Source organism: Sturnira hondurensis, unplaced genomic scaffold, assembly GCF_014824575.4.
Source record: "Sturnira hondurensis isolate 20B ecotype Veracruz unplaced genomic scaffold, ASM1482457v3 Scaffold0002640, whole genome shotgun sequence".
Classification (NCBI taxonomy): domain Eukaryota; kingdom Metazoa; phylum Chordata; class Mammalia; order Chiroptera; family Phyllostomidae; genus Sturnira; species Sturnira hondurensis.
The window spans coordinates 3580979-3594508 of record NW_028075271.1 but is presented as its reverse complement, the minus strand read 5'-3'; the positions used below and the strand labels follow the sequence as shown (position 1 = coordinate 3594508).

The 13530-nt window shown below is 47.9% G+C and overlaps 1 protein-coding gene across 1 annotated transcript in view; it reads left to right on the top strand.

Moving 5' to 3' along the window:
- KCNJ6 (potassium inwardly rectifying channel subfamily J member 6) overlaps positions 1 to 13530 on the top strand; it is a 185584-nt gene that overhangs the window by 56475 nt on the left and 115579 nt on the right. Inside the window, exon 2 of the mRNA XM_037040636.1 lies at positions 7219 to 7270. Within this exon, the coding sequence (XP_036896531.1) occupies positions 7246 to 7270 (25 nt within the window). The 5' untranslated portion in view covers positions 7219 to 7245. The remainder of the gene's footprint in view (positions 1 to 7218; positions 7271 to 13530) is intronic.

Here is a 13530-nt window from a genome sequence, read left to right as displayed (position 1 = left end):
TTGTGCAATTTCCACATGGGTTGCCCAACATTGAGTAGCTTAGCCTTGAACTTTAGTATTCAATTAACCTCCTGTGAAAAAGCTTGATCTTAGCCTCCCCAAGACTATGTCTTATCATAGCCTTCCAAGGCTGAGCCATGAATCAATCAATCAATCAATCCCTTGCTCTCCACTACAATCCAGTACGTTCTTGAGGGAGAACATGAAAAACCATCTCACACACCATATAGCACAGCCCTAGGGGAGGAAACTGGCTCCAAAGAAAAAGATAGGCACAAATTAAACAAAAAGCACAACGCTTCAGCAGTGAGCAATTGACTTCTCTGAGTAGCCAAGGGCCTGCCACAGTGATTTTGCACAGGGCTCCCTGATACGACGATGCATCATTAGGCAAACACCAGACATTGTAGTGATCATCTTAATCTCACCACCAACCTGAGTGACTCCATAAACCAAGGTCAACCTGCTAAGTCAGGTGATTTTTTTCTAAACATCCCTTATATGTCAAAGTAACTAACCAGTTTCTTGTTTCTTTGCCAGTCTGTCCCTATCATCAGTCCCATTTCATCTCCATCACTACCCCTACCACCCACCTCTGAATGAATAAAAGAAACCACTCCATATAAACAAAACCAAAAGGAATCAGGATATTTTCCCTTGAAGTATGACCACATCCCTGAAACAATTTTTGGATTGTTACAGGTCATTTCATTGACCACTTCCTGGAGCAGAAATCCTTCTGGAACCTTCTGTACAAATGATTAGCCAGTGTACAATATCAGGAAACTCATGACTCCTCCAGAAAACCCTGTTCATTCTATTGTCTTTGGTTTTGTTTAGGGATTTTGTTTTTTATTCTTTGGAAACAAAAGGATTGATCCTTTTTTTTAAAGATTTTATTTATTTATTTTTAGAGGGGAAGGGAAGGAGAGAGGAAGAGAAATATCAATGTATGGTTGCTTCTTGTGGGTCCCCTGCTGGGAACTGGCCTGCAACCTAGGCATGTGCCCTGACTGGGAATCGAACCGCGGTTATTTGGCCCACAGGCCCATGCTCAATCCACTGAGCTAAACCAGCCAGGGCTGATCCTTTTTGTTTTGTTTTGTTTTCCAATTGTTTGTGAAGTTATCCTAAGTATTGCTTCTGGCTTGCTCTGCTACTTTGGAAGTCATGGCTCCAAGAAGGAAAAATCCTACAACAGAAGTAGGCACAGCTATGGGGATTCAAAGAGAATTGTCACCAGAAAAGGTATAGCCAGGGACAGTATCAACCAAGAAGTCAAACCTGAACTGATCCCTCAAAAACAAGTAGGAGTTAATTCTGCAGGTGAAGAAGAATGGGATGGAGCGTTGCAATGTGTTTAGGTACAAAATGGGCTTGTCTGGCTGGACCACAGTGTAGAAGCCAGGAGTGATGGAAATGAGCCTGGGATCTTGAAGGGTCCCAACTTGCTGTGGAATGGGGCAGAGCTGGGATAACAGAGCAACTATTGGAGGACTCAATGTGTCCAGAACTTGAATCATGAACAAACTGGAAAAATAAAGGGAAAAGAAAGGAAACAATATGTCACCTGCTCCCTTTCTTCCTGTGAACAGAAAAGGTTTAGCAAAGCCTATGCCTCACATGAAAGTAGGTGGGAGAGGCATCAACCACTGTAAGGTTTATGGTTCCTGCAAGATAGCCCTGGAGGAAAGAAAAGAGCCTCAGAGAGCTGCTGGTGCAGAAGAGAAGCAATAGACTGAGTGAAGTGAGACCAAGAGGAGAGTCCCTGCTGCCTCCAAGATTCAGCACTTTGCAGTGGAGTCCTAGGGAGCACAGGGCAAACCCAGGGCAGATGGGTCCTGGGAAAAGATCCACCAGTGGCTGATGCAGCGTAGGGGTTATGAGTGTTTCTGCTGCCCAGATACCCTCAGCACCTCTCTGTAACCTAGCTCAGCAATTTCTTTAAAGGAATCTTCTTGATCTAACTTTGGTGATAATGCTTGTCCTATATTTTATGACATTTCCAGGAGTTCTAGGAAAGGAGGAATGACTCACTCATCAGTGTTCCAAGAAACCAACCACCTGGGCATTCAGGAAATGGCCTGGATGTTGCTGCAGGAGTCTAGAGGGGGGCACAGGGTTTCCAGCAGGGCAAGAGCACATTATGGTGGTGTGCTGGGTTGGAGGGCTCCCATCTCAACCTGGAGATGAGCTGCCACTGAGGATACCAGGTCAAAAAATAGCACTATTAGTCCCCACTGTATAGAAATGTTTCTTTAAATGGTTGTAACTTGAAAAAGATCACAGTTCTCTGATGAACATAAGCACACATTTTAGAGAGACAAAAATATCTGAGATGCAAATATGACTGTTTTGAAATATATCAACTGTGATGACTCTCCCCTTTATCCTTAAAAGCCTACTTGTGGAGAACAGAAAGTAAGGGATCAGCACTGCCCGACATTCAGACCTCACCCAGATCCATGGACTCTGTCCTCCATGGGTGAGGTGCCCCACCCACAGGAGGGCACGTCCGCCTCCCTCTCCAGAAGCTTTGATTTTAATGCCTCTCTCTCTCTCACACACACACACACACACATACACACACACACACACACACACACACACAGTATTAGTCTTAGCTTTGAGCTACAGTCAGACTCTGCTATAATTGCCCTCATTAAAAACCCCTGTATCGTTTCAGACAGTCAGAGAGAAGTCTCCATCTGGCCTGGTTCCAGTGGAAAGCCACACTCTCCTCAGCTGAAACAGAAGTGTGTATATAAATCACACAGACACACACACCCCCCCAGACAAACCACTGAGCTTTATTTTCATTTCCAGGTATGGCAGAGAGAATACAGTCAGACAAAAAGGAAGTTAACCAACCACTAAGGGTTAATACTCTTCCCAGGATGTTAGATATGATTTTAACACGACATTTAGGATATTTTCAACATCTGTAGGCATGTTTTGCTCAAGCATGTCATCATGATTCCACGAAACTTTAAATGTTTTTCTTTTTCCATTAAATTTTTGACAACACAACTGTGAGTGGATTGCCTTCTAGGGCAAAACCGAGCTCTTCCAAGAGGCTTGTCTAGATTCTGTAAGGTTGTATTCTGATGGAGGGTGTTGGAAATGGGGTAGGCCCCAGGGTGCAAGGAGTCTTTCAGTGGCAGAGACTTCTGGTCTACCACATGCTTCCTCCCAGTTGTGATGTTACCCTGGTGGGAGCCTCCAATGAGGCTATTGGACAGCAAGATGTGAATTGTCCAAAGGTCCTGGAATCCCTTGTCCTCACAACTAATTGTGCAATGTGACACATGTTCACATTTGAGCTTGAAGATATTTATAAATAAAATTTGGAAAGATGGCCAGGGAGAGTTAGGGGGAAAACTGGAGGTTAGTGGTGTCCAATGGAGTTCTTAAGGCCATATTTGAAGAGTCAGGAGAAAACGGAAGTTGAGGGGTCTAGGTGACGGAAGCAGTGAGTGCCAAGTTACCTCTAGCTAGGGTGTGAGTACAGAAGACAGACAATGGCCCTGCCTGAAAGACAAGGGCTGTGTCCTTATGGGCTAGAGAAGACCTGAAGACTTCCAGCAGCAGTGCCTGGGTCCCATTTGCATTTTAGACAGATCCTTGAGGCTTGTTTCTAGATAAGCCCTCAGCGTTGCAGCCGAGCCTGGAAGTGGGGTGGGGGGAAGTAACATCCACAGTCCCTTCAGGACACAGCAGCCAAGGAAGGTCAGCTTTCATATGCAAAACATCAGGCGTAAGGAAGAAAGAGGAGGTGGCGTGTTCCATATTTCTGGCTTAGGCACAGGTGGGTGGAGATCTCATTAACCACAGACAGAATAAAGAAAGAAGCCTGGATGTGAGGGGCTGGGGGGGGGGGGGTGCTGGTAGAAAGTGTTGGGGAATAGAGAGTGGTGTGGCCCAAGGTGGTTTGGAACATCTGTTGAGTGGCTGGGCATGGTTGTCCAGTATGGAGCCAGAGTTCCATGGGAAGTTAGAATTCCTATGGGAATTCTGCATAGGAAAAGTAAATGTGGGTGTCATCACCACTCGTGGGAACCAGGGATGTTGTTGAGAATGAGGCTGCTTGAACATAGGACACAGGGAAGACAACAGCACCAGGATTTTTGTACAAGGAATCGTGTCTCCATGTTTTATGTGTGCTGGACCTTGGGGTTTCTGGGGCAGTAGGGGTTGTTGATCAAAGGGAAGAGACCAGCTTGATGTCAGATCTTTTCTTGACATAAACATCAGTTTTGCCAACCATATCACTCTGAGATTGGTCTTGACAACGTCTAAAAGGGTCTCTTCCACATTTCACATGCTACAGTTCTAAATCCCTTCCTCCCAGTGGTGTAAGCCCAGCAAATTTACTTTGGAGGAAACTCTTGACTTTAGGAAAAGTAGGGGAATTTGCTTGGGATTGAAAATGGAATGTCAATACCTTATGGGGACACGTAGCAGGCAATTGGAAACCTCAACTTCCCGATAAAGAGGAAGGACATAAGGAGTTTAAAGACACTCCATAGAATGACTAACTACTTACCCAGAAACATATGTCATAATTTCCACCATAAGTTATGATATAGATGAGTCAAACCGAGAGAATGAAATTCGGGATTTTTAAGGTCCCTACCTCATTCATGTCAATAGTTTCTGTTTAACCACAGGGAAGAGAAAAATACAGGTGGTACTTGATTTTTCTGGGACTAGGATATCCAACACACCTGAATAAAAATAGCTGCAAGGACCACCCAGCAGAGAGACTGGAGTACAAAAGGTGGCAGGGTCCTAGGTCACAAGAGGTACAGTGGGAATGCACAAGGGGACAGGCAAACTTGACAGGACTTTGTAAGGCCATGATGCCTGGAATCTGGGAGCCTGTGGTTTTGGGGGTGTCACTCCCGGGGCCATCAGAGGAGGGTCAGCTGAGGAGGTCTGTGACCACAGTGGGGACCAACGGAAATGGAGGCAGGAAAGAAGGGGGAGCAAATCCCAGACCAGAGTACAGGAGAGATGGACCCTGCAGCTGACCTGGCAGCTGAGGCAGGGAATCCATGGCAGAGCCGACAGAGACAGGCCGGGGGTCCCACGGGTCAAGGGTAGAGTCTGCTGAGTTCTCCCCAGGGGCTGGTTTCTGCACATGAATTGTCACAAACTACTAGGGACAACCTGCCTCTGAAGAAGCCTCCTCTGTGTGCTCCTGTGGACCCATATGTCTGTGACAGGCTCCTCATTACCTGCCTTGTCTGCCTCTGCTACATGACACTCTCCACCTCCCCAAGAGCTGGGCTACTTCTCTGCATCTCAATATAATGCACGTGGCAGGCTGAATGTCATGGGCAGGCACCACTGCCAGCTGATGGTGGCTCCTGGCTCCTGAGCTCCTTCTGCTCTCAAAGGGCCATAATTCATGTAAGAGGCGGTGCCGTGATTTCATCACTGTGACCACAGGGCTTGGGGAAAATCAAACATCAACTTCTGATGGGCAGAGCCGTGTGCTGACACACAAAGCGCACGCTTCTGGTTTGGGACCACTGGCACCAGACAATGAATCCTGGTTCGGTTAACTGCATTTCCTCACCTGAGCCGTGGCTCACCAACTGAAGGGCCAGCCAGGCAGCTGTAAGGTTGCTCAGCGCCGTGCTCTGGCTGTGGGGAAAGTGATGCCGCCCGTGGCTCCTCAGAACAGGCGTTGCTGGTGGCAGAGGAGCCGGGGCCCTGAGACAGGAAGCCAAGAGTCCAGGACGTGCAGCTGACCTGCCCCAGAGTGCCCGTTGTCCCCATGAAAGGGTCAGAGAAAGAAAACAGTGTAGAATAACAAGATGCCACTTTTTGTCCACTTGGGGGGCAGGTTGAGGGTTAGAAATGTGCTGATGTCATTGGCAGGTGATGAGAATGTGAGAAAACACTTTCATCCACTATCAGATCTGAACTTTCTGGGGACAACTGGCAAAGTATTAAGAATACTCACATGCATACCTAGCCCTAAGATTTATCCTCAGTAGTTAAAGGGCCAAGTGCGTAAAGATGTGAGTTCAAGAACGCTCATCACAGCATCGTGTAAAATGGTGAAAAACTGTGAGCAAATAAAATGGAATCTAGTTAAGGAAATGATAGTGTAACCCATGATAAGTGCTTTGTAGTCACTCAAAACATGATGGTATATTCTAACTTTACTGACATAGAAAGAGATCGTAGAGTATTAAGTGAAAAGGCAACTTATAACATTGTATGTAGAGTTATTTCTGTGTATAGAAGTGGGATCATATTTCCCTACCTGGATATATTCACAGGTATAGAAATGGAAAAAAAGGTGCTCACCAAAATATAATAGTTGTTTCCTCTGTGGCTTATATTATGAGACGACTGTATTTTCTGATTCATTATTTTTCAGTATTTTCTGAGTTCAATAATGGAGTGCATTCGTTTCACAATCAGAAAAAGAATAAGGCTTCAAAAAAGCCTAAAATAACAGTGGCCAATGTTTCAGTTACTCTACATGTCAGGAACCCAAGGAAATTTTTTTTTAATGAGGAAATTGAGGAGAACGTTTCAGTAGATTTGACCGTTATTCTTAATCTCTCCAAAGGAACTTTTTAATTAGGACAGATGCCAGGCCTGTCTGTAGCCTTGGCTCTCGAAACCCAGTGGGTTACAACCTACATCCCAGTTGAGACAGAACGTGTGCAGCCCAAAATAGATAGGGTTACACACCCATCAAAAGTGATGACTTATAAAAGACTCCAGGAACTCACCAAAGTAAGACAAAGAAAAATGTATAAAATCTACTTAGCTTTGGCTGGGGGGGTGGGGAGAAACCAAATGACTACAAAAATATCAGCTCCAAAAATACCAGGAGTGCTTCAACAGGAGGGAACGGAGCGCAGGGGGCTGGCATATGGATGTCAAAACTCCAGTGTCAAAGAGGGCCTGGAAACTGGTCGTGCGTCACCGAATATATATATCCAAGATCACTGTGGCGGGCGCTTGATTCCAACAGCAGTGGCAAGTTTTTTAATGTCCTAAAAAATCTCTTTTCTGTGACTAACGGATCTTCTGTCTATAATGTGAGATTTTTAAATTCCTTTCATCGTTGTAACCAAATGTGAACATAGGGAAAGTGAAGGAGAAAGATAGAGCCGTAGCAGACCTATCGTGTTCATTTCCTGTCTGAGACATGCTTTATACATAGTTGTCTTTTCTTCTCGCCTCCAGGAAAAGCACAAAGAAGAAACTACAACCATGGCCAAGTTGACCGAATCCATGAGTGAGTAACTTATGTTTATTCTTCATTTTGGGTTTTGAGTGGAAAACCACAAACTCTGGCAAACCACAAACCGTATCCCCTTGTGATGATCTGATTCATCTTCCACTGTTGCCATAGCCAAGGTCTAGTCCACACATATCACGCTGTGTTGATGTTACATTATGCACTACTCAAAAGTCCGTCTTGCGTGGGGTCGGGTTCTGTGGCGAAATTGTTACTGAGTGTATGGAGCTGAAGAGTCAGGATGAATTGTGTCTGTGGCGCTGCCCTGGGGGAATCAAGACCCACAGTTATTCAAACCTGACCTTGAGCAGGTTTAGCCCGAGTCAGCTGAAGTCCTTTGTGGGGGTATTGCACAGGCTGAATAATCTCAGGAGAGGAAAGAATGGTTTATGATCCTTGATCCCTTCAGGTGCTATTCAGAAATTTCAAACAGAACTATTAAAAATGGAGTGCTTGAGGTGGAGGCAGCTTGTAATGACCTAGGTTTGAAACAGAGCAGTGGTATAAGGCTCTAAGCTCTTAAGCAAAATAAACAGGATACTTATTTTTAAGAAGAAAAAAGAATTAATTAAAATGAATTCTCCCTCAAAATGAGAAATGCAATCTTGTATGTTGCAGTTTAAATATTAAAGACCACAAGGGTATGAAATAAACAGACCATGCCGACTCCTCTGTCTTTGAAATTATACATTGTCCCTGGGGATAGATTTATAGCTCAAATTAAAAGGGAAGCTTGCCAATACTTCTCTGTTATTGTTGGGGCCATGAACACCTTATGAAATTTGGCCTGCAGAAGTCACCGTTAATCTTGCCCGCATTTAACTGGGTACCTGCTTCCTCCTTCTATTATTCCCCAAATCATGAAATTATTAAAATACAAGTGTTCTTTCGTAGCATAGTCAATGGGCCCTTACTCCCAAAAGTCCACCCCCTCACCGGGAAAGACAACGTTAGAAAGTTCTCTACATCGCATCTCCTTAATTCCTTACCCAGAGTCCCGTCTAATTTTCTGCGTCTCCAACACAATCTTCACGGATTGCACAGTGACTCGAAAGAACTGGTGGAGCCCAGCCCACCGCCCTTGTGGCTGCCTCGCTCCCCTCTCACCCACACCAACCCCGCCTTCTCTGCTCCACCCTTCTTTCTACCAGAGAAGTGTGCCAAGGGCTGGCCACGGGGTTTAAGGACCCCCACACTGGTCCTCTGGGGGAGGTGGGGGGAGGATCTTACCATCATGGAATGCGCTGTTCTCAGACCAGAATGAAATGCGTGGTACCACTGCAAACCTGAGGAGCCTGCGTTGTCAGAACAGGGGGCGGGGCCATGGCCAGCATCCATGAACTCACAGTCCTCGTCGGGTTTGCTTCTAATCTCTGCATTCAGAGGCACCAGCACGAGAGACCCACGGCGTGTCTGAATGCTAGAGAGACGGCTAGCCTGGGATTCACCGCCGGTGAATGGGGTGTGGAGTGAACTAAGGAGCTGCACGTGGGCTGTGATGCAGAGTTTTCACCATGAGGCTCCTGTTAGAAATCCAGTGGGTGTTACTTTGAACTCACCTAACTGAGTTATGAACCATTAGAGGCACTAGACGAGCTCTACTGGTCAATATTTTCAATAAGGGTATTTTAGTTTTCCTATCTTTGTTGGATCCAAATGCATTCAAATGAGAGCCCCTCACTGGACTGCTGATTGGTTGGTCTCAGGTTGCAGGTTGGCCTCGGCAATAACAGTAATGACTTTGATCTATGAATCCATTGGCTTATAGGAATTCTGTTCAAATGGAATTCCAAACCCTTGGGTAAATGAAAGGGTACGGTCATTCTTCTCGTTTGCTTTGGCTTTAGGAAAAAGATCCCATGGATGTGTTCCATGCACAGGAAATTTAAAACTTCAGAACGGACCTTGGACTCATACCCAGTACTCCAGTTCACTGACCCTTTCTAAGATAGAGGATGTTAGAAACTATGTGAGACACGCTCTGACTCCTCTGGGTTCTTGCTATGAAAGTCAACCAGGCAGTCAATACTAATAAATATTTCTTCAAAATTAAACTCCCAGAGAATTTGTATACAGCACCACATTTATTCTGCATAGGAAATCTACAAGGAAATACACACACGATCGTGCAGGGAGATTCCACCAGTGGGCCAGCACAGGAGCCACAGACAATTACTCCACAATAAATTCCATAGGAACATAGAGCCCACAGCCATCGGAGGGGAGGGACGTGGACAGAACCCGAGTGCCCGGGACACAGGGCACTGAACGGTTTTCTCGAGCCAGTAAACACTTTGCTAGTTCCACTGCACAGAAGGACCACCTGGCTCCTAGAACAGCTCTGTGTGCAACTGGAGGGAGAAAGAGAGCACAAGTCTTCTACGTCCAGAGGGGGTTGATGGCGGCCCAAGTGCCGGGATGGCGCGGGGGACCTGCTCATCTTCTGGACCAGGCACAAGCGATGCTTCTTTCTCTCGTGTGCTGCTAATCAAAATCAGTCCTTTTTTAAAGGGCAAGCAAGGGACCCGAAAGCATTGACAGGTTCTTAAATGTTTCACTGAGACCAACTTTAGTAGATGCAAGGTCGTACTTCAAAATACTTTTGTGTCATGTTGTTGAAATGAGGAAGGGGCCTGATAAGGAAGAAAAAACACATAAAGGAAGAAAAATAGATGTGGAGGGAGAAATAGAGAGACAGCAAAAATGCACAGGAGAAAATACACAGAAAAGAAATATATATGTATACATATTTCATATATATATATATATATATATATATATATATATATATATGAAAAAGACCCAGAGAAGGGGCTGTTAAGAAGCAAAGAGGAGACTCTCAGCCAAGGGAGGGACGAAGGAGGAGCAAGACAGGGGCCAGCAGGGTCTCACAGGAGCCACTCCACACTCAAATTAACCGCTGTGGACTTTCCACCTTCCAGAGGCCACTGTTTCCTACCACTGCCCTTGGACAGTTCAGTCTCTGTTGCATCTTGGAAATGGACCTTTCCATACATAGACCACCAGAAGCTCTGCTACCAAGGGCATGGCCAGAAACCCCAGATGGGAGGGAACTGCTGGGAGCTTGCCCGTCAGTAACCAGCGCTGTCTCACTGTGCACTCACGGACTCCCAGCCCGTCCAAAAATGGGAAGACAGCAACCCAGCCAAGGGAACCAAATCCTGCTCTGTGCTGTCCCTAGAGGGGACATGGGAGCGACCGGCTCTGACCTGGGCACTGAAAGCTAAGTTAGGCAGCGACAAATTGGAGGCATCAGTTTTGGTAATAATTCATTTATGGCTGTTGAGGTGTCTCCCATACATTCAAACACAGCAAAGGAAGCCTCCCCACATGGCTCATTAGCAAGGTGGATTATAATCAAATATCTGGTCTCGTGCATGGTGACAGGGAGCGTGGGACAGATGCAGAGGCCTCATGGGGCAGCTCACAGGTGGGGGCAGAAGGAGATAAAGCAGCCAGGAGCTGGTACAGCAGGAGCCAGGAGCCTTTGAGGCCCAGGTGAGGATGGATCGGAGGTGCATGAGAGAGGTAGTGACCAGGGGGATGTGGTATGGAGGAAAAGGAAGGAGACCCTGCCTATGCTCTCAGTTTAGGGGAGGGGGCTGGCTGAAGCCCCTCTGAGCCCCACAGCTGGAAATGCAGAGGAGAGAAGGAGCAAATGAGGACCTGACAACAATGCGTTCAAATGTGAAGGTAGGGAGTTGAGTAGATGCACAATGGTGGGGTACAGGCTTCAGTCGTTTGGAGTTGCTGTTAGTACACCACCAGAGTGGCTTAGGGTGCAAGTTGGCAGGTGTGAGTGCAGGTTGGGCAGGTGTGAGTCCAAGTTGGGCAGGTGTGAGTGCAGGTTGGGCAGGTGTGAGTGCAAGTTGGACAGGTGTGAGTGCCCAATATCAAGGATGCAAGTTGACAGGTGTGAGTGCAACAGAAGGATAGGCAGGGTTATACTGCAGTAATAAATCTGTGTGACTTAGCACTCACATGCTCATACACACACATGCACACACACGCACACACATGCATGTCTATTTTTCCTTCATGTCACTTGTCCACGCTAGTCACCCATGCACTTGGCATTTGGAGATCACCCAGGGCCCCAGCCATCAGAGGCTCCATCTTCACCTGTGTTTCATGTTCGCCACCATGGCGGGAGCAGGAAGGCCAAGCAGACACCCATCCTTGATTCTTCTGTAGCAATGGTGGGAGGTGCTGGTGGGCCCTAGCCCCACCCCAGGTTTTGGTCCCCATTATCTGTCCCTGCTGCAGCCTCTACCTCCATGAGCTTAGGGCTGGAACAGTCAACCTGAACCACTCTGCCTCAGCTGCCTGACCTTGGGGACAGCCAGGCCATTGGTATTTCTATCTTATTGATGATGCAATGGAAAGATGAAGCAATTTTTCCGATGTGGTAATGTCTAAAAGGTGACTTGGAGATACCCAACAGTTCTTGGGACAGGTGGGGGTGGAGAGTGGGTAGAGAGGGGCGGCAGAGACCCTCATCCTCCTGCAAGCAGGTAGGAGTGTCATTCTGTCCAAAACAGCAGCTCTTAGGACCTGCTCGTTGGCTCACTCAATAATAATTTCTCTCACTGACTGCATTTTCGAGCCGCTGGTGGTGTGAGGCCCGGGTGTGGGGCACCCACGTCCTCTCAGACTTCCTTCACTGGATTCCACTGCCCCAATCAGGTCAGGCTCCTTGGCTTAGCCACGCCATCAGGGTACTTAGGGGACACCCAGGACTATGCGGGAGCCACGGCTTCTCCTCAAGACCCGAGTTCAGAGCCAGCTCTCCACGCTGGGGTCCTCCTGGCCCGTGGGGAACATGAGACATGCCCACCTCACTTGCCCCTACTCCTGCCCAAAGCAAAAAAGTAAACAAACACATTTTTAAACTCCCTTGCCTCCCACTTCCTCCACTTGCTTTCCCTTCCTCCCACCAACTGCCACCCAGCTCACTGTCCTTCCCCTCCCCACTCCCACGAGCTGCCACCTGGCTCTGAGAGCCTGCTCCACCCTCCCACCACCTGCCACCCTTCTCATGATCGGTCCCCTCCCTCCTCCCACCACCCGGGTCCTCCCCTCCCCACACCAACTGCCAGAGCCAACCCTCCATGCCTCTGGGAACAACAGGTTTCATGGAGGAAGACAGAAGGGGTGAGAGGGTGTGTTCCTGGGCTAGGGGAGGCCCAGTGCAGGCTGTGGCTGGGGTGTGGTGGCAGCTGGCATTTCAGGTCTCAAGCTTTATGCTGTGCCCTCAGGTTGCAGAGAGAAGGGTCCCCTGCCCAGAGGCATGATAGTGATAGAGGCCAGAGTGTAGGGGACAGACGGCCGACTGGGCAAGCAAGTGTGGCCAGCCCAGAGTGGGAGAGTGTGTCTGCGTGCGTATATGGGAAGCTCTGAGCCTGGGTAACATGCTGGGGATGTGAATGAGCAAATAGATTGTGGGAGGAAGCACAGAGACCATTGGATTCCAAGGTCCAGGCCCCCAGAGCTCAGCCCACACCCAGCACACAGGCCATGGCTCAGACCTGGACAGGCGTTGACCCCTGGCAAGAGGGGTCTGTACTTTACCTGGTGCATCTCTCTTTGCCTCTTTGATATCCCCAGAGAAAGAAGACAAATCCCTTCCAGGAATTATGGTCAGTGATCTGTCACCCACTTATCCTCTGATTCAGGGCTGCTGTGCCCTCCTCCTCCCAGCCCTGCCCTTCCTCCTGGTGAGGGGTGAATGTGAGCTGTGACAGCAGCTCCCTGTACCTCCCTGAATCTAGGGAAGAGAGGGATACCAGGCAAGCAGCTGGCATCTGTCACTGAGGAAGATTGAAATCAGGCAAAGGTGGATGTCGCTTGCTGGGAGACTACACAAATCGCGCTTCACCCGGAGGAACGAGCTGAAGGGGGGTGTTCAGCGGTAAAAACACCGCAGCCTACATTTCTGGTGTGCTTTTCTGCTTTGATTTAATCTCCCGCACAAGATATTAAATTTCAGGCTCAAAGGCGTTAAAGGGGGGAGGCAGCTCAGCATTTAAATATTGACTCAGCAACCCGACCCGCTCCCCGCTCCGCAGCCCACAGCTGCATTCACAAAGGTTTCTACACAGTTAGCAACCATCCCCGTGTGCTGGCGAGGGCAGCCTTACCTGCCAGTCTGGGATCTTCAGAGGCACAGAGCTGGGTCTGAGGGTGCTCAGCCACCCCCTAGATGGGAGTCCCTCTGCAAACGACTCAACCCTTCT